The following is a 26,971-nucleotide window of genomic DNA, read 5'->3' as shown; positions in this document are numbered from 1 at the left end:
GTAGAGCCACAATATGATGCAGAAATTCCTCTACTGGGTATTTATCCAAAGGAAAGGAAATCAACATATTGAAGAGAAACCTGCATCCCTATGTTTACTTCAGCATTATCATGAGAGCCAAGATATGGAATCAACCTATGTGTCCAACAACAGATGGATGAATAAGAAAAATGTGGTATATAAATATACAATGGAGTACTATTCAGCCATAATAAAGAATAAAATCCTGTAATTCAGGGCAACATGGATGGAAATGGAGGACGTTATATTAAGCAAAATAAGCCAGGAACAGAAAGTCAAATACTGCATGTTCTCACTCATATGTGGAAGCTAAAAAAAGCTGATCTCATAGAAGTAAAAAGTAGAATAAAGGATACTAAAGGCTGAGAAGAGTAGGGGGAAGAGGGAAATAGAGATTTGTTAAAGGATACAAATGGATAGGAGAAATAAGTTACAGTGTTCTATACTACTATGGAATAACTATAATTAACAGTATCTTATAGTTTCAAATAGCTAGAAAAAGGATATTGAATGTTCCCAACACAAAGAAATGATAAATGTTTGAGGTGATGGATATGCTAATTACCCTGATTTGATCACTATCCATTGTATGTATCACAACATAGCTATGTACCTCATAAATATGAACAATTATTATGTGTCAATTTAAAATTTTCTAAATGAAAAATTAAAAAAAAATTTAAACCAACTTGGGCCTGGTTTACAGAAGGGTGTCCACATGACACTAGTACCAGTATACTCACTCAAAGATGCTGCTGAAGGGAAACGGTGAAGAAACTCCCAGAGGGCAGAAGTTTTAGCAGTACACCTTGAGGTCCTCTCAGCCAGGAAGGAGGAGTAGCTTGTGGTACAGGTGTACACTCATCTGTGGACAGTGAATAATGCTTTGGTCACCTGGTCACGAAATGGAAAAGAACAAGACTGATAGCAAGGAAGACTAAAGAAGAGACACATGCACAGATCTTTCAGAATGAGCACTAAATGTGAAGGAATTTGTGTGAGTGCTTACCAAGATACAGCCACTGTAGAGGAGGCCTCAATAATAGAGGTGAACAAAGTGACTGGTTCTGGAACTATCAGTCAGCATCCTTCCTCATCTTCTGTGTTAATGGGCTGGTATACAAAATGGCCATAGTGGCAGAGATGAAGCACAGACCCAACAAAGTGCTCACCATGCTAATATGACTGTTGGCATAGTTGAGTGCCCATATTATCAAGAGCAGAATCTAAACTGTAAGTCCCCAATATGGCACCATTTCCCAAGGGGATCAGGCAACTGTGTGTTGATAGGTTGATTATAAGGCACCCCTTCCATCATGGAAATCAAAGCCATTTGTTTGTGCTAGAATAGACACTTATTCTGTGTATTGATTTGCCTTTTCTGCCTATTGCGTTTCTGCCAGCACCACCACATAATTTCTTACTCAGTATCATGGTATCCTACTCAACACATCTTCTAAGGAACACATCTTAGAAGTGTAATTAGAGTTTGCAAATTATGGAAATAAGTAGTCTTACTGCATATCCCACCATCTAAAAGTATCTGGCCTGATAAAACAATGGGATGGCCTACTAAAGACTCAGTTACAACGTGAGCTGAGAAACATTTTGTAAGGTTGGAACTCTGTTTTCAAAGAACAATATATGCTTTTAGTCATTGACTAATGTATGGCACTATTTCTCCCAAAGCCACAACACACAGGTCCATAGTCAAGAAGTAGAAGGGAAAGTGGCTTCTCTCATTATTACACTTCTTCACAGAATTCTGCTTCTCATAACTTGAATTCTGTTTAATTCCCAAGAGAGAATGCTTCCATTGAGTTTCTAACAGTTAAATGGCCGTTTTAGATTCCATATGCAACTGAACCAATGGACAAAAACGGAATTACTGGCTGGAGTGATAGATCCTGACAACTAAAGAAAGACTGGGTTGCTGCTACAAAGTGAAACCAAAAAGGACTATATATGGGGATGCTGCCATTCATGACAACATGGCACCCCTGTGTTCCCGCTGCTGATAGTAAAAGTTAATTTAAAAAACTATAATAACCAAGAAAGACAGGACCACTGAAGATTCAGACCCTTCAGGAATGACAGTGTGGATCACACCACTTGGTATATGCTGGCTCAGAGTACAGGAAGCATGAAATGAGCTGGGGAGGAAGGGACACTAACAGCAGGCTCATGACTAGACAGAAATAAGGACTAATAACTAAGCATTATCTCTTACTTGCTTAATGTATATATATGTTTATGTATTTCTGTATATATTAACAAATTTGTCTTTTCCATTCCCACTGTAATTTTAAAAATTAATGGTAATTGTTAATTTCATCTTTAGGTTATAGAAGGTTCATAAGGGACTTTATTGAATTGAGGAGTACTTAACACACAGTCCAGAGATTAACGTAATGACATTTGGGATCATCTCTTTACGGAGAAAGGGTAAGAATGTCAATTTATTTATTTTTAATTATTTATTTTTTTGAGTTTCATTCTGTCACCCAGGCTGGAGTGCAGTGGCAAGATTTCAGCTCACTGCAATCTCCACCTCCCAGGTTCAAGCTATTCTTGTGCCTCAGCCTACTGAATAGCTGGGATTACAGGCATGCGCCCCTACACCCAGCTAATTTTTTTTATTTTTAGTAGAGATGGGATATCGTCATGTTGCCCAGACTGGTCTCGAACTTCTGCACTCAAGTGATCCACCTGCCTCGGCCTCCCACAGTGCTGGGATTCCAGGCATGAGTCTCTGCGCCTGGCTGAGAGTGTCAATTTGTACAAAGGATAGCTGTATCTTGTTAAAGAAAAAGCTGCCATTTTTAAATTGCTGTATGGGAAGCTCAAATATACAGAGAAAGTTGTGTATGAATATTGAATAAGCAAAGTAATGAGCTGTCCCAGTTGTTATGCCATTGTCTCTCAGTCCAAACTCACAAATGTAACTCTTCTTTATGACAACAAGGCTGGGACTATGAGAACTATATTTCCACTTTGCCAGTTGGTTTCCTATTAGTTCTTCAAGGCAGAAAGAGTGAGATAGGACATGCTTCCTTCCTGACAAGTGGCTATCATTTATAATATTCAACTTTTTTGGAATTCCTAAAACCAGCCTCAACATGCCTCATCCAATGATGCCAGCAAGAGTTAGGCAGTGGCCCCTCCTCAGAAGTCTGAAATGCCTCTCTTTTAAGTTTCCTTTTGTGCAAACTTCCTTTTGTGTCCTCAACCCTAGGAGTGGTAGCTTCCTCCTATAGTTACTGTATCTATATTAGTTCAATATCTGCCCCCTCAACTTTTTTTTTTTTTTTATAGTTACTGTATCTATATTAGTTCAATATCTGCCCCCTCAACTTTTTTTTTTTTTTTGCTTTTTTTTTTTTTTGTTTTTTTTTTTTTTTTTTTTTTTTTTTTTTTTTTTTTTGCTTTTTTGGTTCCCCAAAACTCCTTAGCCAATTTCTTATATTGAATTATCTCTGTGGAAATACCAAGTATAGGCCGGGCGCAGTGGCTCACGCCTGTAATCCCAACACTTTGGGAGGCCAAGGCGGGTGGACCACAAGGTCAGGAGATCGAGACCATCCTAGCCAACGTGGTGAAACCCCTTCTCTACTAAAATACAAAAAACCAGCCAGGTGTAGTGGCACACACCTGTAGTCCCAGCTACTGGGGAGGCTGAGGCAGGGGAATCGCTTGAACCCAGGAGGCGGATGTTGCAGTGAGCCGAGATCTTACCGCTGCACTCCAGCCTGAAGACAGAGCAAGACTCTACGCAGAAAAAAAAAAAGAAATACCAAGTGTGGTTTCTGTTGTTCTGACTGTATCCTGACTGATACAGTCATCCTGCAAGTAAAGAACCCAAACCATTTGCAGTCCTTATAAGCTTAATCAGTTTGTTGATATCCAGGAAATTATTTTCTGGGATTTTGATTGGGTTTGCCTTGGATCTATACATCAAGTTGGGAAGAAGTGACATCTTGATAATGCTGAGTCTTCCTATCTATATACATGGAATCTCTCTCCATTTACTTGGATTTTTATTTCTTCATCAGAATTTTATAACTTCCCTCATAAAGGTCTTGTCTATTTTTGTTAGTTTTATGCCTAAGAATTTAATTTGGGGGCACTATTGTAAATGGGATGTTGTTTTCATTTCGAATCCCATTTGTTTGTTGCTGGCATATAGGAAAGCAATTAACTTTTGCCACCTTGTTATAATTGCTTATTAGCTCCAGGAGGGTTTTTTTTTTTTTTGGTCAATTCTTTCAGATTTTCTACATAGACAATCATGTCATCTGCAAACAAAGGCAATTCTATTTTCTTCTTCCTAATCTGTATACTTTTTACTTCCTTTTCTTGTCATATTGCATTAGCTAGGCCTTCCAATAAATATGATGTTGAAACGGGTTGGTGTAAAGAGACATCTTGACTTGTTCCTGATCTTAGCGGGAAAGCTTCAATTTCTTACCATTAAGTACCATGTTAGCTGAAAGATGTTTGCACATGTTCTTTATCAAGTTGAGTAAGTTCCCTTCTATTAGTAGTTTGCTGAGAGTTCTGACAGTAAATAAGAGCTGGTTTTTGTCAGAAGTTTTTTCTGCATCTATTGATATGATCACGTGATTTTTCTTCTTTAGCCTGTTGATATGACAGATTACATTAATTGATTTTCAAATGTTGAACCAGCTTTGCATTATTAGAATAAATTGCACTTGGTCATAATGCATAGTTTCCTTTATATATCATTGGATTAAATTTGCTAATATTTTGTTGAGGACTTTTGCATCTATGTTCATGAGACATATTGGTCTGTAGTTTTCTTTTTTTCTAATATCTTTGTCTGATTTTGGTATTAGGTATTAAAATAATTATGGCCTCATAAAATGAGTTAGGAAGTGTTTCCTCTGCTTCTATCTTCCAAAAGATTGTAGAGCATTGGTATAATATTTTTCTTAAACATTTGGTAGGATTTGCCCGTGAGCAAATCTGGGCTTGGTGCTCTCTGTTCTAGAAATTATACTTATTATTAATTCAATTATTTAATAGATACAAGCCCATTTAGATTGTCTATTATATAATATTTTGATAAATCCAATATGTTCATTCCACTCCCATGGTTAAGCTCTTTGAGCAGCTTCAGTTACCTTTTAAATCTGGGCTAGCCTTTTAATCCACTGTCATTTCTCAACACCACAGCCTGCATATGTTACTACTTACATTTAACCAAAAATATCAAGCTCTGGCATACCCCTATGCATTTTCAAGGACTTTTCTGTATTCCTGAAGTACCCTGTTCTAACCCATATTTATCCTACAAAATTCAGCCTTCCCTGGAAGCCTTTCCTGATGTCTCCAAGCAGTCGAACTGCCCCATTCAGGTTGTACAAGAGAAAAACAAAAATTATGTTTTAAAACTACAAAGAGGAAAGTCCAAACTTTTTAACAGTTATTTAATTGTTCCTATTTAATTCAAGATACACATGAAATAAACTATAATATTCTGATTTGGTTGTGGATTAAGTCCTGTCATTTATAAATTTACTATCCGAGATGGACAGACACATTTTGACACAACATATTAACAATGATACAAATACTGAATTATCTCTGTTGGTAACATTTTAATATAAAATAAAGATTAAAATGCACCAAAATTGAAGGGAAACTTCAGTACCCAATTAGGTATACGCTTACTTGTGTTCATACCTGAAAAATGCATCAGGACAAGTTTGCGTCTTTTTGTCTATTTTTGCTATGAATGATTAAAAGCTCAAATTCAGGAGTTACACAGTATATGTAGGGCAAACAATATCTACACCACTGACCTGTGCTTCACCAAGATCTGTGAAATTTTGGGTAAATGACTAAACTCACTCTCAGTCTCCTCACGGGATAAAAGTACATCATAACTGGTGGTGACAGTAAATGAAGGTAATGTTATTTATTGAATTACTAAAAGTAATGTCTTATATAGATCACTCTTTCCTCTCACATATGATATTTGACACAATTTTTTTTTTTTTACTACGAATCCATAGTGCTCTGTAACAACCTAACTGTTAAATAAAGGACCCTTCTTCAACATAGTTCCCCTTAATTCATTTTTAAAACTTTAAGAAAAGTAGTAGAATATGGTGAACACTAGATGAAGCATCATTCCAAGTAGAATAATCCTTCCTAACCAAGAACTTTCTAGTATAGCTTAAAAATTATGTCTTATCCAAGCACTTTGGAGGCCAAGGCGGGTGGATCACCAGAGGTCGGGAGTTCAAGACCAGCCTGACCAACATGGTGAAACCCAGTCTTTAAAAAAAAAAAAAAAAAAAAAAAAATTATGTCTTATATATTTCAAAATAGCTAGAAGAGAATAATTCAAATGTTTCTAACATAAATAAAAGATAAACAAGGTGATAGATATCCCAATTACACTTATTTGACCTTTACAAATTATACAAATATACTCAATTATCACGTGTGCACCCAAATGTATACCTCTATTTTTTTTTAAGATAGTCTCTCTCTGTCGCCCAGGCTAGAGCACAGTGGTGCAATCTTGGCTCACTGCAACCTCTGCCTCCTGGATTCAAGAGATTCTCCTGCCTGAACCTCCCAAATAGCTGGGATTACAGGGGACTGCCACCACGCCTGGCTAATTTTTGTATTTTCATTAGAGTTGGGGTTTTGCCATGTTGGCCAGGCTGGATACTTCTATTATCTGTTAATTAAAAAGTAAAATTTTAGCCGGGCGGGGTGGCTCACGACTATAATCCCAGCACTTTGGGAGGCTGAGGCGGGCGGATCACTAGGTCAAGAAATCGAGACCACTCTCGCCATGATGAAACCCCGTCTCTACTAAAAATACAAAAATTAGCCAGGTGTGGTGGCACGTGCCTGTAGTCCCAGCTACTCGGGAGGCTGAGGCACTTGAACCCAGGAGGCGGAGGTTGCAGTGAGCCGAGATTGCGCCACTGCACTCCAGCCTGGCGACAGAGCAAGACTCCGTCTCAAAAAAAAAAAAAAAAAAAAAGTAAAAATTTTAAAATAATAAGTCATACCTAGAAAAATAATCACTCATAATCACAGGTCACGGGACACATTTTGCAAGTAAACATAAATGGCTTTGGATATCTCAGGGATGTGGATAGGAGAAAATAGGCAATACAAAGATATGGATACACAGTAGTCATGTGTGATATTATGGGCTGAGTTTCCCCAAAATTCACACGTTGAAGTCCTAACCCCATATATCTCAGCATGTGAGTATCTTGGGATACAGGATGTTTAAAGAGGTACTTAAGTTAAAATGAAGTCATTAGGATGGACCCTAATTGAATATGACTGGTGTCCTTCTAAGGAGAGGAAATTTGGACACAGACATACAAAGGAAAAACAGCGTCAAGACACAGGAAGAAGACATTTATCTACAAGTCACAGCCACAGGCCTGGAACAGACCCTTCCTTCATGGTGCTGAGGAGAAGCCAACCCTGCTAACATCTTGATCTTGTACTTCTTCTAGCCTCCAGAACTGTAAAACAAATTAATTCCTGCTGCTTAAGCTACCCAGTCTGTGGTGGAAACCCTAGCAACTAATGCACGTGGAAAGGAATACTAGAATGTAAGATCTATGAGGATAAGAATTTTGGTCTTTTTTGGTCACTGATGTGGCCCAAACACCTAGAGCAATGCCTGGTATGTAGTTAGTATGCAGTAAATATTTGCTGAGTGAACTAATAAAAAAGCAGATTAATAAGATTATTTTCATAGATAACTCTAATAAATAACACCAATATTACAGTAATGCTTTTTATTTTCATAAGTCCTGAGGATCTGAACTCCTGGTGTCTTACCTGGTGTTGTGGTATAATCTGCTGCCACAGCCCAAGTGTATAAAATCCTCTGGTGAATCTCTTGTGACGATTCAAATCCTGGAGTAATTTCCTGAAGAAGAGAAGAGCTAAGAAGACAAAAATCTTGTTGTAGTGCAAAAAGTGTGAGTTAATACATATTAAAATCAGTTAATACAGATCAAATTTGTTAGTCCCATCATAGAGAAAATGTCACAGACAGATGTAACTTGATGGTATTGCTATTCTCTCAAGGTATTTAGCTAGCTGACGTCCATAAAAGCATTGAGAACATCCCGGATTAGCAAATTAAAAGAAAAAAAAAAAAAGACTTCTCTGTTGTTCTTATTAAAGCACTGCAATGGACACAGGAAAAAGGCTAATTAAATTTCCTTCTGACTTACTCAATTATGGATTCATGGTGCATATCTGTCTTTAACCTGATCTCCACGTCTTAATGTTATCACTGTTACCATCAATCAATACTTAATTTGGTACCCTGAATATGCTTGGCAAATAACAGCAAAATGAAACATAAAGAAATATGGAACATCTACTCTGATTTTCAAACAATATATAAGTATCCTTTAAATAACAATTGGGGAAAAATTCACCAAAACTGTAATAGCAATTTTGTTAGAGGTAATACGTAATTCTCTCTTCAAAGTACTCACAATTTTATGTCTCCATTTTAAAAGTACAATGTTATTTATTTATTTTATTTTTTGAGATGCATCTCATTCTGTCGCCTAAGCTGGCGTGCAGTGGCGCAATCTGTGCTCACTGCAACCTCCACTTCCCAGGTTCAAGAATTCTCCTGCCTCAACCTCCCAAGTAGCAGGGATTACAAGTATGTGCCACCATGCCTGGCTAATTTTTTTTATTTTCAGTAGAGATGGGGTTTCACCATGTTACTCAGGCTGGTCTCAAACTCCTGACTTCAAGTGATCTGCCTACCTTAGCCTCTCAAAGTTCCGGGATTACAAGCGTGAGCCACTGAGCCCTGCCATAACGTTCTTTAAAAATAATCATTCTAACTTCTAATCATTACTGGGAGAAATTTTAAGATTAAAAATCCTCCAAAAGGAGAAAGTGATGCGCTATTTTTTTTCTAATCTTAACAGTGAGAAATTTTTTAAAGTACATTTAATCAATGCATTTATACAGAATATGCATGAGAAAGCCAGAATACACCAATTTCATGGACAAGTGAAAGTAAGCATATTTTAATCAAAAATTGGAAACTCTATTCTAAAAGCAGTTTACAAATCAAGTCAAAGCTGCGTCTTAGTTTAGGGCCAGGAATTAGTTTTAGAACTGATGCAATCTCAAACCAGAGCCAACAAGTATTCACCAAAGTCTCTGTCCCAAAGGGAGGCACTTGTAATTCTCCAAAAGGGACACAGCATTGTCTTCAGACTTGGGCTTAAGTAACTGATAGGGGTACAGACATTAAATTCATTTTGAAATACCATTTTCCTTTCCAACAAAAGTGAAACCTAAATTCTTTTTCACAATATGCTATTTGTAATCAAGGCCTCCTCTAGTGAAGGGTTTAATTAGCTTCTTGTGCATTTGCTCCTCTTTCCTGGGAACGACAGGATAAACGGGAAGTTCATGCCTTGAGGGCTTATTCATTACAGAATGGAAAAAATGAAGCTATGGACTTTCTCAGGGATGATTTAGAAAGAAGGGATCATTAAATACAGTACTCCCCTCCTTATCTTCTCCAGAAGGCTAATAAAGAAAGTGACTGCACAAGCTGCACTCTGCCGCAGGAATACAAACAGTTCTTGGCCAGTATTTGACCAGAATACTTGTGAGCTCTGAGTCAGGTTTTGATCACACACTGTAGCCTGTTCCAGGAGCAAAGATCATCTTAATGCCTCTCTTAACACCTGTTGTGTCTCCTCCAGTTTCCGTCCCAATAGTCACAAAGCTCTAGAACTATAAAAGCAGAGAGAAAGTCTGCCATTTGATATGACCTAAGTACTACATGGTGTTGGGTAGAACACAGCCAACTACTGAGCACATTAAAAAAGAAGAAAAAAGTGCTCCTCTTGAGAGAGATCTTTGTGGTGATAGAATAGTTCTGTAACAGTTGCTGTGGTTATATCAATCTACATGTGTCAAAATGGCACAGAACTATAAACACATTTTGTGCCACTGTCAGTTTCTTGGTTTGGTACTCTAGTTAAGTAAGATGTAACTATTGGGGGAAACTGGGTAGAGGGGACATGTGACCTCTCTATACTGTCTTTGCAACTACCTGTGAATCTGTACTTTTTTCAAAATTGAATGTTTCTAAAAGTGCACCTTGTGTACATTAACATACTTTGAACATTGTGTAATAGAACAATTCTAATTCAAACACAGCCTGGTTTCCAGATGTGAGGTCTTCAGCCACAACCCAAGAGGCTTAAGGTTGGGAATGTCTCTGCATCATGCTTTTCCCTCTGCCTGGGATAGCCTTTCCCACCGCCTGCACTGCTTATTCCCCTTTCCCAGGCTGGCTCCTTCCCATTTCTCAGGTGACATCTCAAAGCCACTTCCTTACAGAGGTGTTCCCCTGTCCTAACCTTTGCTGTTCTCTGAATATTCCATTCCTTCCACAGCTCCCTTCACCATGTGTAATGATTCACTTACTTGTTTGTTGCCCATCTCCTCACTAGAACATAAGGTAAGCTCCACGAGGCGCTTGCCCAATGCATCCCCAACAAGGAGCACACCCCCTGCCACATGGAAGACGCTCCAAATGGATTTTGTTTGAATAATTGACCTCACCGACTGTATGAACTTCCTTGCGGCCAAGAGGACTCTAGAAAACTTTAAAACTGAATTCCCAGCCAATGACAGGACAGGTCAGACACACCTATCATACCTTCTCCCTATTGGAGTTTAGACAGACAGCTGACCAGCATTAACATTAAAATACAGGTCATAAGACCAACAGAAGAGACTCTGTGGCAATAACATACCAAATTATAAACAAATTATACCTAAGGTCATGGCAGGCAAAAGTTAAGTCACACATCCATTCACTTAGAGAATAAACTATGTTCTAACTGCCACAAGGTTTTTCTCTTTCTCTAGCAGCAAAACAAGCACTGGCCTTAAGACAAGCAATATTAAAACAATTTGCAGATCCAACAGATGCAGATTAACTGAACTCTTATTCCACCAGCCATCACTACAGCTTTACTTGGACAAGAGACTTGACTTCAGTAATCTTCCCCTGATAGGAAGACCACCAACCACGGACTGGCTCTGGCTAGTTTACACAGACTGCATACTTGCACACCTTCCTGTCCTGAAAAGACCTTTTGACACATAGGGCCTGACTGTAATACATGTATGATTATTATTTTTTAGAAATGAGGTCTCAATCTATCAGGTTGGAGTACAGAGATCTGATCATAAACCACTGCAGCCTCCGTCTCTTGGGCTCAAGCAATCCTCCCACCCCAGCCTCCTGACTAGCTGGGATCACAAATGCACACCACCACACCTGGCTATTGCTTTTACTTTTTGTATAGATGGGGACATCACCATGTAGCCCAGGCATTTAACATTTAAATGGTAACTCTTCAAAGTGAACATGGGTTGTATGGTTACATGCACGTTTGCTCAGTAGGCATGTGTCAGGACCACCTGTATGAATATTCATAGCTACTCCTGTCAGTGCTGAATATGCATATTTACCCAAGCTGTTCAGCCTAAAGCTGCTGAACAGCTCGGGTGAAACCCAACCCCTCCTCTTACTAAGTGTCTGTCTCTGGTCCTGACCATTTCCCAGCCTGCAGAATGGCCACCTCGTAGGGTGTAACCCCTTACAAGACATAAAAGTCTCTTCTCCTTATTATTATTTTTTGAGACGGAGTTTCTGTCTTGTTGCCCAGGCTGGAGTGCAATGCCCTCATCTCGGCTCACGGCAACCTCTGCCTCCCGGGTTCAAGTGATTCTCCTGCCTCAGCTTCCCGCGTAGCTGGGATTACAGGAATGCACCACCGCACCTGGCTAATTTTGTATTTTTAGTAGAAACGGGGTTTTTCCATGTTGATCAGGCTGCTCTCAAACTCCCGATCTCAGGTGCCTTGGCCTCTCAAAGTGCTAGGATTACAGGCATAAGCCACTGCTCCTGGACCTTTTTTTTTTTTTTTTTGAAACGTTGTCTCCATCACCCAGGCTGGAGTGCAGTGGGGCAATCTTGACTCACTGAAACCTTCGCCTCCGGGTTCAAGTGATTCTCCTTCCTCAGCCTCCCGAGTAGCTAGGACTACAGGTGGGCGCCACCACGCCCGGCTAATTTTTGTATTCTTAGTTGAGCCAGGCTGGTCTCGAACCTCTGACCTCAGATGACCCACTTGCCTCGGCCTGCCAAAGTGTTGGGTTTACAGGCGTGAGCCATCACGCCCGACCTCCTCTCTTTTTCCAAATGTCTACATTTGATTTGTTTTTTTCTTAACACACCTCACTCGAGTTCGTTCACTTCGGTTGAGGGTTGATCTGCCTGCCCTCTCAGCTCAGGCTGACCTCAGCGCCGTCGCCTCCGCCACTTCGGTGCACCTCAGCCTTCTCCCCTCAACTCAGATCTCCCTCCGTCATAAGAGGGCGCTATTTTCTTCCCTCTAACTCGTTCTTTCTAACCTCGTTCTTCCCAGACGAGGCGCCTGGGTCCAGGTACCTCTACCCCGCGGGGCGACTCACTCGCAGTTTTTCTTCAGGCCATCCCCCGCGGCCGCCTACCCACTACTCTCACGCCCCGCTCCACGCCCCTTGGCTTCCGCCCTCCCTTCCGGTGCAGGGGCCCGGCCTAGTCCCCAAAGCCTTGGGGGATCTCGCCCTTCAGGCCACGCCCCTCAGCCTGAGCGGGAAGTGACTGCGAAGCAGCTGCGCTGGAGGGACCGGAGGGCGGGGAGTGGGAGGTGTGTTCTCCTCTGTCCTGGGCGTTGATTGGCCGACTCTCCAGGGGGCCGGTACCTAGGGAGGGGCGGGGCGGCAACCCCGGTCTTGTGCCCTCTGCTCTTCAGGGCATTCCCCGCGACTCTGGCTTCGCCGACGAGGACTGGGGAGTGCGACTGTGTCTCGGGCAGCATGGCCGAGAAGCGGCACACGGTGGACTCCGAAGCCCAGCGGCTCCCCGTCTCCTTCAAGGGTGAGCCCCGCGTCCCCTTACCCTCCCCTTTGGACCTAGCCCCCGCCCGCGGCGTGCGCTCCGCGGTCTGACAGCCGAGCTCCAGGCCGGTCTCCGCTGCTTCGGGCTGGACGAGATCTCAAAGCCGCGGCTCGTCCCTCGTAAACTCAGCATCACGAACCCTGTTTCGCAGACTGGGGTCATGATGGAGGGGCGGCGGGGTGCCAACGGCACGTTTCCCGTCGCGCGGGCTCGGGTTATCTTGCAGCTGCCAGATGCCAGGCACCTCGCCAGCGCTGCACTGTCTCCTGTCACGCACGCACACGAGGAAACGCAGAGGGAACTGGCAGCCAGCGGGGGGGGCACCGGTACCCCGCGTCTCACCCTTTGCCCACTCCCCTTGTTTCCCGACTCACCCTCTCGGAGGCCACCTCCTCCACTCAGCCCTGGCCCGGCCCTTCCTTCCCCAACCCCACCTTTCCCAACCCCACCTCCCGAAACTTAGACCGATTTACAGAAGGAAAAAGTTTCTCTGGTTTTCTTCTCACCTTTCTTTCTGGCTCCAGTTTCTGCCCCATTTTCCCCCCTAAGCCTTCCTCTGCATTTTGAAGAACTCTCCTTTCCAACTTTTGTTCCTCTCCAGGAACCCTGAGTTCCCTCACCCGCACCCCCAACCTGCCTTCCTAGTCTTCAAGGCAGCAGCTGCGAGTGGCGCAGTCTCCTTCCCCCGTGGAGAAGCTGGTACTCTGGGGACGGGGTCCCAATAAAGAGAGGTGGTGGACCTCCCAGGAGTCCTGGTATCCACTCAGGAGCTCTTAGTGATCCAGACGAATTACAGTGTTTCTAGCGATGGAATTTCAGGCAGGGTGGCAGTGAAAGCAATTTAGGGGGCTGGGTGGGTTTTTCCAGCACCCTGCAAAGAACACAGCATTGAAGTCATCTATTCTGATTATTTGTAAAGCGAGGTTTATCCACATATCTTACCTGTAACTTCCATTTCCCTTGCCCAGGGATCCCTGTCTTCATTTCCTTCCCAGGAGCATCAAAGGAATTATAGAAATCTTTATTTCTCTGCTAAGAACATTGAAGGATTATCTAACCAAATGGAAAGTGTAACATGGAGGAGTTGATGAGAATAACAGCAACCACAACAAAAAACTAAATAGGCCAGGCTCTGTGCAACATTTTTTTTTTTTTTTTTTTGAGACAATTTAGCTCTTGTTGCCCAGGCTGGAATGTGATATTGGCTCACTGCAACCTCCGCCTCCTGGGTTCAAGTGATTCTCCTGCCTCAGCCTCCCAAATAGCTGGGATTGCAGGCATGCGCCACCACACCCCGCTAATTTTGTATTTTTAGTGGAGACGGGGTTTCACCATGTTGGTCAGGCTGGTCTCAAACTCCTGACCTCAAGTGATTCACACACCTTGTCCTCCCCAAGTGCTGAGATTACAGTTGTGAGCCACTGCACCCGGCCAGTTCCACATATTTTATGTATATATTATTTTATTGAATCTTCACAATAGATGATGTGCTAGGTTTCCTTATCCTCATATTATACTTGATGAAACTGATAGTCAAAGAAGTTAAACTACTTAAAGTCACATAGTTTGTATTTAAATCTAGATTTGACTGATTCTAAAACTTGAATAGGAAAAACTTGTGCGGTAACTGCCTCTTCGATAGTTAGTTGCCTTTTCCTAGATAAGAACGTGGGTGTAGCATGCATTCCTCAGTACCCTGACCTCCTGGTGGGAAACTGCAGTGGGAAATCTGCTTAAGGAAGTTCTTTGGGAATAAACATGATCTTTGTACTTAATGTTTATTTACAGATGAGGTTCGTTTATTTATTTATTTATTTTTTTGAGACAGAGTCTAACTCTGTCGTTCTGTCACCCAGGCTAGAGTGCAGTGGTGCAATCTTGGCTCACTACAACCTCTGCCTCCCAGGTTCAAGCAATTCTCCTGCCTCAGCCTCCCAAGTAGCTGGGATTACAGGCATCTGCCACTGCGCCCAGCTAATTTGTATAGTTTTAGTAGCGACAGAGTTTCACTGTCTTGGCCAGGCTAGCCTTGAATGCCTGACTTCGTGATCCACCCGCCTCGGCCTCCCAAAGTGTTGGGATTACAGGCATGAGCCACCGCACCTGGCAGCAGACAAGTTATCTTCCAGGTTTTTCTTGTTTCTACCCTTAACTACTTTTAGAAATCTTTCAAGATCTAATGAAAACCACTGCTTCTTCTCAAAAATTAGACATACAAATAAAATTTTGCATAGTCTTTTTTCTTTTTTAATATAAACCTTAGAAATTTGGCACTGCTAGGAAAACCATTGCTGGAATTTATTAGAGTTTATTGAATGCTTTCCCTGCACCAAAACACAGTTTAGGTGCTTTACAAACATTATCTAATTGCATTCTGTAACAGCTCTACAAGGAAAAAGCCATTATTCACCATTTCACAATAAGGAAACTGAGGCTCAGAGTGATCAAATCACACAGTTTCTAAAATTTTTAGCCCGGTTTCAAACCCCAGCTATCTGATTTTCTGAACCGTTTTCCCTGTCCCAGAGATGCATACCATGAATGTAGAACCTTGTCTAACCTCAGTACTTTACTGAAGTTGAGAGACAATAAATAAAAAAAGCTTGGAGGAACAGCTTCAGTGGTAACTTTCAGAAGGCTGCTTGTGAGGGAAGCAGTGGAATTATAAAAGCCTAAACTCTGCCTCTTTATGTCTTTGCTGAGAATTAATCCTAGGTAGGTAAATAGGACCAGACCGAGGGCAAGACTAGTTTTTCTTAAAGGCAGTGTACTCACTTTGTAATGAAATAATGCAAGTGAATTGCAAAGAATGTATCATTGTAATTAAGAGCCGTGTCAACAAAATAAATCCCTTTGGGAGAATGTCTGAAAATAAGGAGAATCATAAGACTGATTGTTTTAATCAGTTGTTATAGCCAGTCAGACTGGGGAGAACTTTGTAACTTCTTCAATAATTAATCTGAGTTATTCCATCACTGGTCATAAATTAATTTATGGAAGACTAGGCCTACAAAAACTGGCATATTTATTTATTATTAAATAGGTTTTTGGTGCTACCTGATGGTATAAATTTTACGTAGTAAAATAGTCACTGATTCCTAGTCAGCTTTGAGGAAAAAAAAGTTAAAGATGTTGATAAAGTGATATAGATGGGATTCAAAAATCAGTTTTTTAAAAAGGCATGGAAAAGCAATTTCCTGAAAACTCTTGTAACTACAAAAAAGTAAATACCCTTTTTCTGCATCTGCCTGGTATCCTGTGCATATCCCTATCATAATGTTTATTACATAATATTATATTTATCAGTCCCCTCCCCTCCCATAATTAGACTACCCTCTTTTTTTTGAGACAGGGTCTCACTCTATCACCCAGGCTAGAGTGCAGTGGTGCAGTCATAGCTTACTGGAGCCTCAAATGATTCTCCCACCTCAGCCCCTTGAGTAGCTGGGACTACAGGTATGTGCCACTACACACAGATAATTTTTTTATTTTTTGTAAAAATGGGGTCTTACTATGTTGCCCAGGCTGGTCTTGAACTCCTGGACTCAAGCAATCCCACTTTAGCCTCCCAAAGTGCTGGGACAACAGGCATGAGCTACCACGTCTGGCCTTTAGACCACACTTTTGAAAGCAGAGATTATGTCCTTCTTCATTGTAATAGCCCAGTATCAAGTACATAGTAGGCATACAAAAACGTTTGTTGAAAGAAAAAGGAGGCAGGCAGGGAGATAAAAATCCCCATGTCATAAGTAACATTGTTAAGTGTTTGCCTTAGCCTTATATTGGTGGCACAGTTTTTCTGTTAACTGTTTATTTTATTAAGTTTGTTATAACCCATATTGTGATTTTAGGGCATGGCCATCATGTTTATTATCTGTTATTACAGATAGACTATTTGTTTGGTGTATATTATCAATAAAAGGGTTATAGTTGCCAAGATAATATATTGTTCCTAGTAAGAAATCTCCTTTTATTTTTTAAAGCATGGAAAGAGAAGTTAGAGTTCATGGTTAGTAGAAAGAAGGAAGTGTGTGTCAACAGATAATTTTCTATTGACACACTTGCTAATAACTAAAATAGATAATTTTAATTTAAATAGATAATTTTCTGTTGACACACAGTTGTTGCTACATTCTTTTTTAACCTTTCTCTGTTTGCTGGGACTAGTAAAGAAACTTGAACTCCAAGCATTTGGCCTCACATTTTAGAAGATTATCCTTGAAGATGCAACCAATAAAGTCCTAAAGTCTCAGACAATGAAAACTATACCAAACTTGTGGTCCAGTAAAGTGAGCACTTATGGTAAGGTAGTAGAATATAGTGAAATGAAAGTAGAATTTATAATTAAAAGATTTGGGTTGAGATCACTTTACCATCACTTAAGAGATTTGTATGAAGGATGGTCCAAGAAAGTTTAGAACTCTGACTTACTGCCCCAAGTATAGTCTGTTTCTCCTCCAGAGATAGAGTCCCTAAGCAGATTGTTAGTTGACATTTTCTCCATGGTGCCCAGATCCCAAAAGGTAATTCACTTAATAAAAAGTTTCTTCCTGTAAACTTGTCAATAACAATCTTAAAGTTGTAGTAATAATAATGCCTACTGTTTGTTGACTATTTCCTAAATATCAAGCCCTTTACATATTTTCTCATTTTATCTTCACAACAGCAGTGTGAAATAAGTAGTGTTCTTTTCCCTCATTTTACTGATGAGAAGATTTAGTGGTAGATTTGGAATCTAATACCCAAAATGCAAGCTTTTAGCCACTGCTTAGCTGTTAACCACAGTGAAGAACTGAGAACTTTATGATCTAGTTTCCTTTTGCTTCCATTAACCATTTTTAAATGAAAATGATGTTACCCTCCAAAGACTTATATGAGAAAAACTTAATTGTGGATAATTTGAAGATGTTCAAGTAAAAGAGCTGGGAAAAAAAAAAAAAAAACATAAAAAGTGGGAGGGTTTTTGTTCTGTTTTCGTGTATTTCAGGCCTAGATGAAATTTAATTAACTTAATACCCATTATGAAATTGTTTTTCTCTCCAATATTTCTGAACATAAATGTTTTGGTACTTCAGACATGGGCCATGTTCAGCCCATCTTTCTACTTTGCTGAATTCTCTAACCTCACGGTTAGAAAAGGTCTGATTTTTTAAAAAAGAAAACACTTGAGGAAAGCAGCTGACAACTACTTGGGACAGGAGATGATTCTGTACTATTTTCTTGGATCCTGTCTGCTATTTCAGTTTGTCTTATGTAATAGGCAGTCTTTGTTTTTTCTTATCCCCCAAAGAAACAACAACTCTGGCAAGTACAATATTTAACAAATGTCTTTTGAGTACCTTTTACACACTAAGTATCTTCCATATTAGTTCTGAGAAGGTACTCTTATTTAGCCCTGTGTTTAGATGAGTAGACTGAGGCATAGATGAGTAATAAGGTACTTTCTCAAGATCATGCAGCTAGTAAGTGGCAGAGCCGTCTGTGAACCCATTATGCTATGCTGTTTTCATAAAACCAAACTCTCATGAAGACAGACAACTGAATACGATAATAAGTGTGATAAATGTTGTTTTAAGAGGGTAAAGTGCTTTTGCAGCATTATTTAAGACTGAGAAGTCCTAATTTAAAATTATTGATGTTACTCTCACCTTTTTTCCCCCTGTTTTATGGCCTGAAACATTTGAATGAAGGGAAACTACAGAAAATCCTTAAAATATTTGGGAAATGAGATATTTCTGCTTATTTACTTTCCTTATTCTTTTTGAGCTAAGCAAAGAACAACTTCTTAAAAATCTATCTTAGAAGTATTAGTCTATTTCTTTTCCTTAGGATTTCATAGTAAACACATATTAAGCTTTGTAATCACATAATGTTTCATCGGTATCATTTCTTTTGGTCTAGCACTTATAGTTATAGAGGGATTTTAATAGGGAGGAAAAGTTACAGTCTTTGGTCATGGTTTTTAACTTGATACCATCTGGCCTTTAGCTACTCTAGCCCAGAGAATAATTTCTTCTCTAGAGATTTAAGGATAACGGCATTTGAACAACTAAGTTGTGCCTAATTAAAATAATAATTTGAAAGGCAGGCTACAATGTATACTTGTTTGCTTTAAAATCCTGTCTTAAATGAATTGCAAGTTGTGATCTCTAATTAAACACCATTTTTTTTTTAACATGTGTTTATCGAGACCCTACTGTGTGATAAACTCTTCTTTCTCACCTCTAGCTTTTTTTTTTGAGATGGAGTCTTGCTGTGTCCCCAGGCTGGAATATAGTGGCATGATCTCTGCTCACTGCAATCTCTACCTCCTGGATTCAAGCCATTTCCCTGCCTCAGCCTCCCAAGTAGCTGGGATTACAGGCACGCACCACCACACTGGCTAATTTTTTGTATTTTGGTAGAGACGGGGTTTCACCATGTTGGCCATGATGGTCTCAATCTCATGACCTCCTGATCTGCCTGCCTTTACCTCCCAAAGTGCTGGGATTACAGGTGTGAGCCACTGCACCCGACCACCTCTAGCTTTATTTATTCTATTTCTCTTTGTAGGATGCTGTCTTCATTTTTGTTTCTCCCATCTTTACTCTATTTCTCTTATTTTCCTTCGCTTCTGTAATGTTCTTCCCTTCTTTGTCTTTTTCTCCTAAAATCGCAGTCATTTGAAAAACTTAGTTATAGTAAAAGTTTGATTAATTGAAGAGGTCTTTATATTCACTTATTTTACCTACCCTTTTGCTTATTTTCACCGTAAGTTTTTGTTTATCAGGCTTTATAAAGGCCTTGTTTCAAAACAAGCAAAGGAAAGAAACTGGGAAGCTGGGAAATGTACCTTTATTTGAATAGCTGGAAGAAAGATCAAATGCATTATTTAATTTATGGAAGTCTTCCTCCTCGAATAAATAGTTGGCTGACATAAAACAGGAACAGCAGTCGTAACAGTCCATGGTCCAAATCTAGCTGGCTCTGTTTCTATATGTCCCACAAGTTATAAAATAGCTCTTATATTTTTTAATGGTTTAAAAAAACAAAAGAATGCTTTTTAATTACACATGAAAATTATGTGAAATTCAGATTTGTTTCCATAAATTATTTTATTGGAACAGCTGTGCCATTTACATTAGTACTACCTATGGCTGCTTTCATACTACAAAAGTAAAGTTGAGTAATTGCAACAGATTGCAAAGCCTAAAATGTTTGCTTCCTGGTTCTTTACAGGAAAAGTTTGCCAATCCTGATAAAGAATCTCTGATGAAGAATAATAGTGGCCAAAAGTAACACTTACATTCTGAATACATATGTTTTTAAAAAGAAAGTTCAAAAATTGCCAAGACTTTTCATTTTGACCTACTTTTACCCCTAAAAAGTGCTGCTACAACTGAATAGCATGTATTTTTGAGACTAAATTTCCAGCCATTCTGTCTTGCCCCACCCAGGCAGTGCTGTTCAGTTTACAACATGAAGTGTTTTATTTGCACTGTGTGAAGGCAGAAGGAAAAGAGTGTCCATTAGCTGTTGCAGTTTAGGTATTTCGTCCTTTCCTTTTTGTGTACAATAATGTTTATGACTCACTCACAGCCAGATTCTCGGCAAAGGAAATCCAGTTATCTTTTGAACTTTATATCAACGATTAGTGGATTTATTCCTCCACATGATTTCCAGTAGTGCTAAGGTTAATACATCTGAAAGTAAATCAACTGCTGGGGAACGGAAATAACTAGAACCCTCTGAACTAATCAGCCTGTGTTGTCATCTTGGAAAGAACATTTTACTGCCTTTCCAGAAACTTACCCAACAAAAATTACTACACAGCTTGTCATTTTTCATTTGTTTCATGATTTGGTTGGTTTTCTTTTGCTTCTTTCTACAAGATCTTTAGCCTTATTTCTTTGGAACTTCAGGAGGTATATTTTATACCTACTTCACAGATTTTTGTAAATGTTATAAATACTCAGGTATGTAATACATGTGGCTAATATGTCATAGGAATTCAATAAATGGTAGTTATTAGGAGTAGTAATAAAAGATACCTTCAGAATGAGAGAATTTTAAGAGTTGTATAATTTCATCTTTTCAGAAAAATTAATTTATATAGGAAATAAGCATGTACAGAAACATTGCTAAAACTGTATTCAATGAAGCAGAGTTTCTAAGAGAGAAATTTGGACACAACAAATTTCATCATATGAAACAATGGAATTAATCTTTAATAATGATAAAGAATATGTACTGATGTGAAAAAATGTTTATAACATGGGTGGGAGGGAGAATATTTTAAATCACTGTGTATACCATTCTTTCATTACTGAAAAAATAACAGGATAGAAAAGATTTAAAAGATATATATCAAGGCAAAAAACATCCAGAGATAAAGTATAGATAATTTTTTTTTCTGTTTGTTGAGCTATGATTTCTAATTTTTCTAGTAACTTTTGCTTTTAAAGTAAAATAGCAATTTTAGAAAATTTATGTTAGTTTTCTGGAAGTAAGCTCAATTTGAATGTTCAATACAAAAATTCAAATGTATATATAGACTTATGTCCATATTCAGACCCTTCTTTGATTATTTAAAATCTTATTCTACTGCCATTTTGGTAATAAAAGAAAAAAAAATACTCTAAACCAGGGGTCTCCAACTCCCAGACCACAGACCGATCAGATTAGCAACATTAGATTCTCATAGGAGCATGAACCGTGTTGTGAACTGCACATGTGAGGGATCTATGTTGCATGGTTCTTATGAGAATCTAATGCCTAATGATCGGTGGTGGAACAGTTTCATCCCCAAACCATGCTCCCCCACCCTTTCTTGTGGAAAAATTGTCTTCCACAAAACTGGTCCCTGGTGCCAAAAATGTTGGGGACCATTGCTCTAAACCATGGCATAGTAGTATTTACAACCAGATATCATAGGTTCCCTAATTAGGAATGTTCTCACCCAGCAAAATATCAACAAATGTATTAACCAAAACATCTCAGGAACACTGACCACTTGTCCCTTTCCCCATAAAACTGGTAGGAAGGATTGAGTCCTAAAGTAATACATGGGAAACTTGACGGAAATGAATTTCATGAGATTGTAGTGAGAATTTCTTTCCTCTTATTCCCAAAGTGGTAGATGACTAAGGGTTCATTTATAAGCCAGCTAAAGTTTAAGCCTCACCTCTTTGAGCTATAAATTTATAACAACGTGCTATAAATAGGCATAGCTGGAATTAAGAGGACTTCTTCTGTAAAAACATCAGATTTCACTCTCAGAACTCTACTGGTACATTCCCAGCTTAGATACTATGTACCTTTCGCAGCTGTACCCAGGTGGGGAAGAATTTTGAGAGTTTAAAATAGAATACTTTCATTTTAAAGGCATTAGAAAAATATAGAAGTGCCATTTCCCCAGTGTATACACTGATTATTTCTAGCCAAGCATTTGATATGTGAAAGACCAAATCCAGTCTTCAAAATGTATACTTAATTCCTTGTTCCTGGTGATTTGCAATCCCATATACACATCTGGGGTTTTAAAAAACACAATGTGACAATGGGAACTGACACAGAAAAACTGGGCTGAACTTTTTGGCTTGTCCTCATGTAGATCTCCTCATAAATGAACTTCCCGAGCCTTCGAATGTCCCAACCAGCCAGACTAGGGGGCAGGTGTGAAGCAAAGGGCAAATGAAATTGTTTAAGAAGGTTTTGATCTAAAAGGGTAAGTGCTGTTTTCCCATTTTTCTTCATGAAGGTACAAACACTTAAGTAAAACAAGATTACAGAAAACTATCATCTAAATTTACTGATCATTATCTGTATTCTATAAGGCCAGTCAAATAATCTTTACTTTTTACCAGCAAGGAAACTAAAGTTCAAAGAGGTAAAGATCATACAACTAAGAAGTATCAGAGCTGAAATTCAAACATAGTTACTCTCCATTCTCAGGAAATCTTAGTGTAATAAGGGATATAAATACACAAGAAATTTAAATATTAGATTAAAATAATAAAAGATTAAAATCCTTCTTTGGAAGATCAATTTTTAAAAGATGAGACAAGATATAAGTGCCATAAGATAATTTTCAAAAAAATGCTCTTGAGGTTCAGGGAAAAAAAAAACATATCTAGCTAGAAAACTTGCTGAGAAGCATTTTATTTTATATCTACTCTATTCAGATACTGTGCTAGACATTGAGAATATAAAAGCTAATAAGCAACACCCCTGCCCTCAGGGAATTTTTACTCTAGTATGTTATGGGAGACTTGGACAGTATTTGAAAAAGCACCAAATGCTCTCAGATAAATAAGTGTGTGTGGTCAATCTGTCCTTGTTTGGAATCCATTTCACCCTGGAAAGCTAGACCTATGTCTGGCACAGAGCCTTGAAACTGTCTTTTGCTATAAATAGGCATGGCTGGAATTAAGAGGACTTCCTCTGTAAAAATATTGGATTTCATTCTCAGAACTCCAGCCATGCTTTTCCAGTTTGGATACTGTCTTGAGAAACTGCTTCAACCATGAAAACATCTTTAATGAGGATTTTTTTATTCAGGGGTGAATTGATTTAGAACATGGGCTTTGGAGTAAGATGACCCATATTTGAGTCCCAGGTCCTCCATTGTGTGACTTTGGCAAAGTTAAATGTTGCTTTAGTTAACTCATTTGTAAAAGGGAGCTAAAAATACCCTCACGGGGCTATTGTAAGAGTTAAATGAGAAAAAAAATTTCGTTAAATGAGATACATCTCTAAAGTAATTTTAGAAAATGCCTGGAGTATAGAAAACCCCTCAAAACAACCACCGTTGTTATGATCAGTTATGGTAATACTAGTTAAAGCTTTCTCCACAAACAGTGCTATGGCCCTGCTTTGAATATTCTCTCAATGATTATGTTGTACCCCCAAAATTATAACTTAGAAACCTCCAGGATTGCTTTAGATTATTTAAGTATACATGAAGATGTTTACCTCACATTATGATACAGGATCAGAAAATTACAAAGTCACATACAACCCAAGTACTCGCCGTATTTCTGATTTTTCATCCTGTTTTAAAGCACTTGACCATGTGTGTCTCTTTTCTCCCATATTCCCAGCCTGAACACTCTGCTTAATTCTTGGCCTCCTATTTATTCCAAGCCCCATCTCACTGCCATTTTGCCCTTTAAAAGAAAACCTATTATATCCCTTGGCCTTCTCAGTCCCTATGTCCTCTACAGAAAGGAAAAGCAAACTAAAAATGAGAATGACACTGGATATGGAAAATAGAAACACAACATATGAGGTGATGGGAGTTTCCAGGATGATGGTGAAAGCAATTGCGGAATGATAGCTGTGCACACCAGATGAGGGAAGTCTGCACAAGGCTCTGAGAGAGAATTCTTTCAGAAGATAAAATTGATAGTATACCTGATCCTTTTGAGAGGAAATTTAGGCAGTCGATTTAAGGTTGGATCAATAAGTATATTGAAACCTGAGCAAAGGGAAAAAATAAGACAGTAACTCCAGAAAAAAATGTTACAAGAAGAGAAAACCAGTGATATCTCACTACATGGCTTAGCTTTGAATTGTATTTACAAATTCATAACATAAAATCTGATGTTGATCTAAATGAAGTTATGATGTAATTATATTGGGAAGATGAGTATATGTATGTGGTGGTGGGAGTGGGGAGAAGAGAGAGAACTCAAGCCTTTTCCATAGTAGAAAGTTAATAGTGCTCAAAACTGAAAAAACAAGAAGTAACAAAAAAAGCATTTTATTTATTAGTTTTTTTTTTGAGATAGAACTTTGTTGCCCAGGCTGGGGTGCATCATAGCTCACTTTAGCCTCGAACTCCCAGGCTCAAGCAATCCTCCTATCTCAGCCTTCTTAGTAGCTGGGACTATGGGTGTGTGCCACCACACCCAGCTAATTTTTTTAAAAAGTTTCTTGTAGAGATGGGGGTCTCACTATATTCTCCATGCTGGTCTCAAACTCCTGAGCTCAAGCAGTCCTCCCAGCTCAGCCTCCCAAAGTGTTGGGATTACAGGTATGAGCCACCGTGCCTGGCAGAAGCATATTATTATTATTATTATTTTAAAAGTAGAAACGGATTCTCTCCATGTTGCCCAGGCTAGTCTCAAACTCCTGGGCTCAAGGGATCCTCCCTCCTCAGCCTCCCAAAGTACTGGCATTACAGGCATGAGCCACTACACCCAGCCATGAAGCATATTACTTAGAAACATGGAGGTAAATATTAAAATGGTCAAAATAGTAAATGTTGTTTAGGAGGAAGAAATTGGAAGAGGTGAGCATGGGAATGCCCTTTTTTGGTACTAATCTTATGTAATCGTTTAACTTTTTAAACTTTATGCAAGTGTAACTTCAAGCACACAAATGCACAGCCACAAAGGCCACAAAAGAAAGTGAAAGAAAAATAGCTAGAGGGAAAAAAATAGGTTACACATTTTATTTATTTATTTATTTTTAAAAATATCATTTAAGGCTGGGTGTGGTAGCTCATGCCTGAAATCCCAGCACTTTGGAAGGCCAAGGTGGGTGGATTACTTGAGGTCAGGAGTTCAAGACCAGCCTGGCCAACATGATGAAACCTCATCTTTACTAAATACAAAAAGTAGCCAGGTGTGGTGGTGGGTGCCTGTAATCCCAGCTACTTGGGAGACTGAGACAGGAGAATCTCTTGAACCCAGGAGGCGGAGGTTGCAGTGAGGTGAGATTGTGCCACTGCATGCCAGCCTGGGCAACAGAGGAAGACTCTGTCTCAAAAAGAAAAATAAGTATCATTTAAAAATGTGGTTGTATACACAAGGAAAATTTTTGAAAGAATGTACTAAAATAGCTCTGAATTTAATTTTTCCCTCCTTTGTTATACTTCTGTGAATTTTTTACATGTATTACTTTTGTAATCAGACAGAAAAGCCTTTTCATATTACAGGAACAGGAAACAATTAGAAATGTGAGAGGAAAACTATGTACAAAGATGTTCATTTCAACATTGTTTATAGTACTAAGAAATCAAATAACCTGTGTAATCACGAAGTGGGCAATAAATGATGTTGCGTAAATCTAGTGAAATATTTTACAGGTGTAATTTTTAAAAAGAAGCTCTAAACAACTTTACACTCATATCATATGATTTTCACCTTTAATCATATTGTACCCCGAGCTAAAATGCCCTAATGCCCTTTTCTCTCCTTCCCTTTTCTTTTCTTTTCTCTTTCTTTCTTTCTTTCTTTCTTTTTCCTTCTTGTATGTATGTATGTATTTAGAGACAGAGTCTTCCATATTGCCCAGGCTGCAGTACAGTGGTGTAATCTCAGCTCACTGTAACCTCTACCTCCTGGATTCATGCAGTTCTCCTGCCTCAGCCTCCCAAGTAGCTGGGATTACAGGCACCTGGCACCACACCTAGCTAATTTTTGTATTTTTAGTAGAGATGGGGTTTCACCATGTTGGTCAGGCTGATCTCGAACTCCTGACCTCAAGTGATCCACCTGCCTTGGCCTCCCAAACTGCTGGGATTACAGGCATAAACCACTGTGCCTAGCCTCCCCTGCCCTTTCTTTTCATTGATATATTTTTGGCTCTAGTACTTGCCTCATTGATATTTTCTTACCATTACATCCTTCAAAAAACTCTGACAGGCACCATCACCTCCCCACCCCATTCCATTTTCACCTCCATCCTAACTGCACGAGTTAACTCATTCTGTGTCTTGAAAATATTCGGAACAGATACTCTATATCTGTACTTACCACCTTATATTATAATTATGTGTTTGACTTCCCCACTAAGCTTTAACCCTGAAAGCTGGGATTGGGTCTTACTCATTGTTGTCACTTCAGTACAAAGCACGGGGCCTAATAAATAGTAGATGCTTAATAAATGTTTGCTGGATAAAGTAATGAGTAACGTGGAAATATACTTGTGTTATGATGTTAC

At 39.2% G+C, this 26,971-nt stretch overlaps 1 protein-coding gene and 1 long non-coding RNA gene across 4 annotated transcripts in view; one reads left to right on the top strand and one right to left on the bottom strand.

Moving 5' to 3' along the window:
* Nucleotides 1–309: 309 nt before the first annotated feature.
* On the bottom strand, nucleotides 310–12,637 carry LOC108285855. Of its 3 annotated transcripts, XR_005196143.1 has the most exons (4): nucleotides 12,337–12,637; nucleotides 7,870–7,976; nucleotides 4,490–4,659; nucleotides 310–886 (listed from the first exon to the last, which is right to left on the bottom strand). It is a non-coding gene; the product is annotated as an uncharacterized LOC108285855 (long non-coding RNA). The 3 variants fall into 3 exon arrangements; XR_005196142.1 differs by lacking the exon at nucleotides 4,490–4,659 and having other exon boundaries at nucleotides 310–915; XR_001817726.2 differs by lacking the exons at nucleotides 310–886; nucleotides 4,490–4,659 and adding an exon at nucleotides 7,443–7,547.
* A 213-nt stretch (nucleotides 12,638–12,850) lies between these two features.
* STOM (stomatin) overlaps nucleotides 12,851–26,971 on the top strand; it is a 29,845-nt gene continuing 15,724 nt past the window's right edge. The window contains exon 1 of the mRNA XM_017503320.2: nucleotides 12,851–13,021. Coding sequence (XP_017358809.1) covers nucleotides 12,961–13,021 — 61 coding nt within the window. The 5' untranslated portion in view covers nucleotides 12,851–12,960. The remainder of the gene's footprint in view (nucleotides 13,022–26,971) is intronic.

Source organism: Cebus imitator, unplaced genomic scaffold (genome assembly GCF_001604975.1).
Source record: "Cebus imitator isolate Cc_AM_T3 unplaced genomic scaffold, Cebus_imitator-1.0 Scaffold309, whole genome shotgun sequence".
Taxonomy (NCBI): Eukaryota; Metazoa; Chordata; class Mammalia; order Primates; family Cebidae; genus Cebus; species Cebus imitator.
The sequence above is the reverse complement of the archived record's forward strand: the minus strand, read 5'-3'. Positions and strand labels throughout refer to the sequence as shown.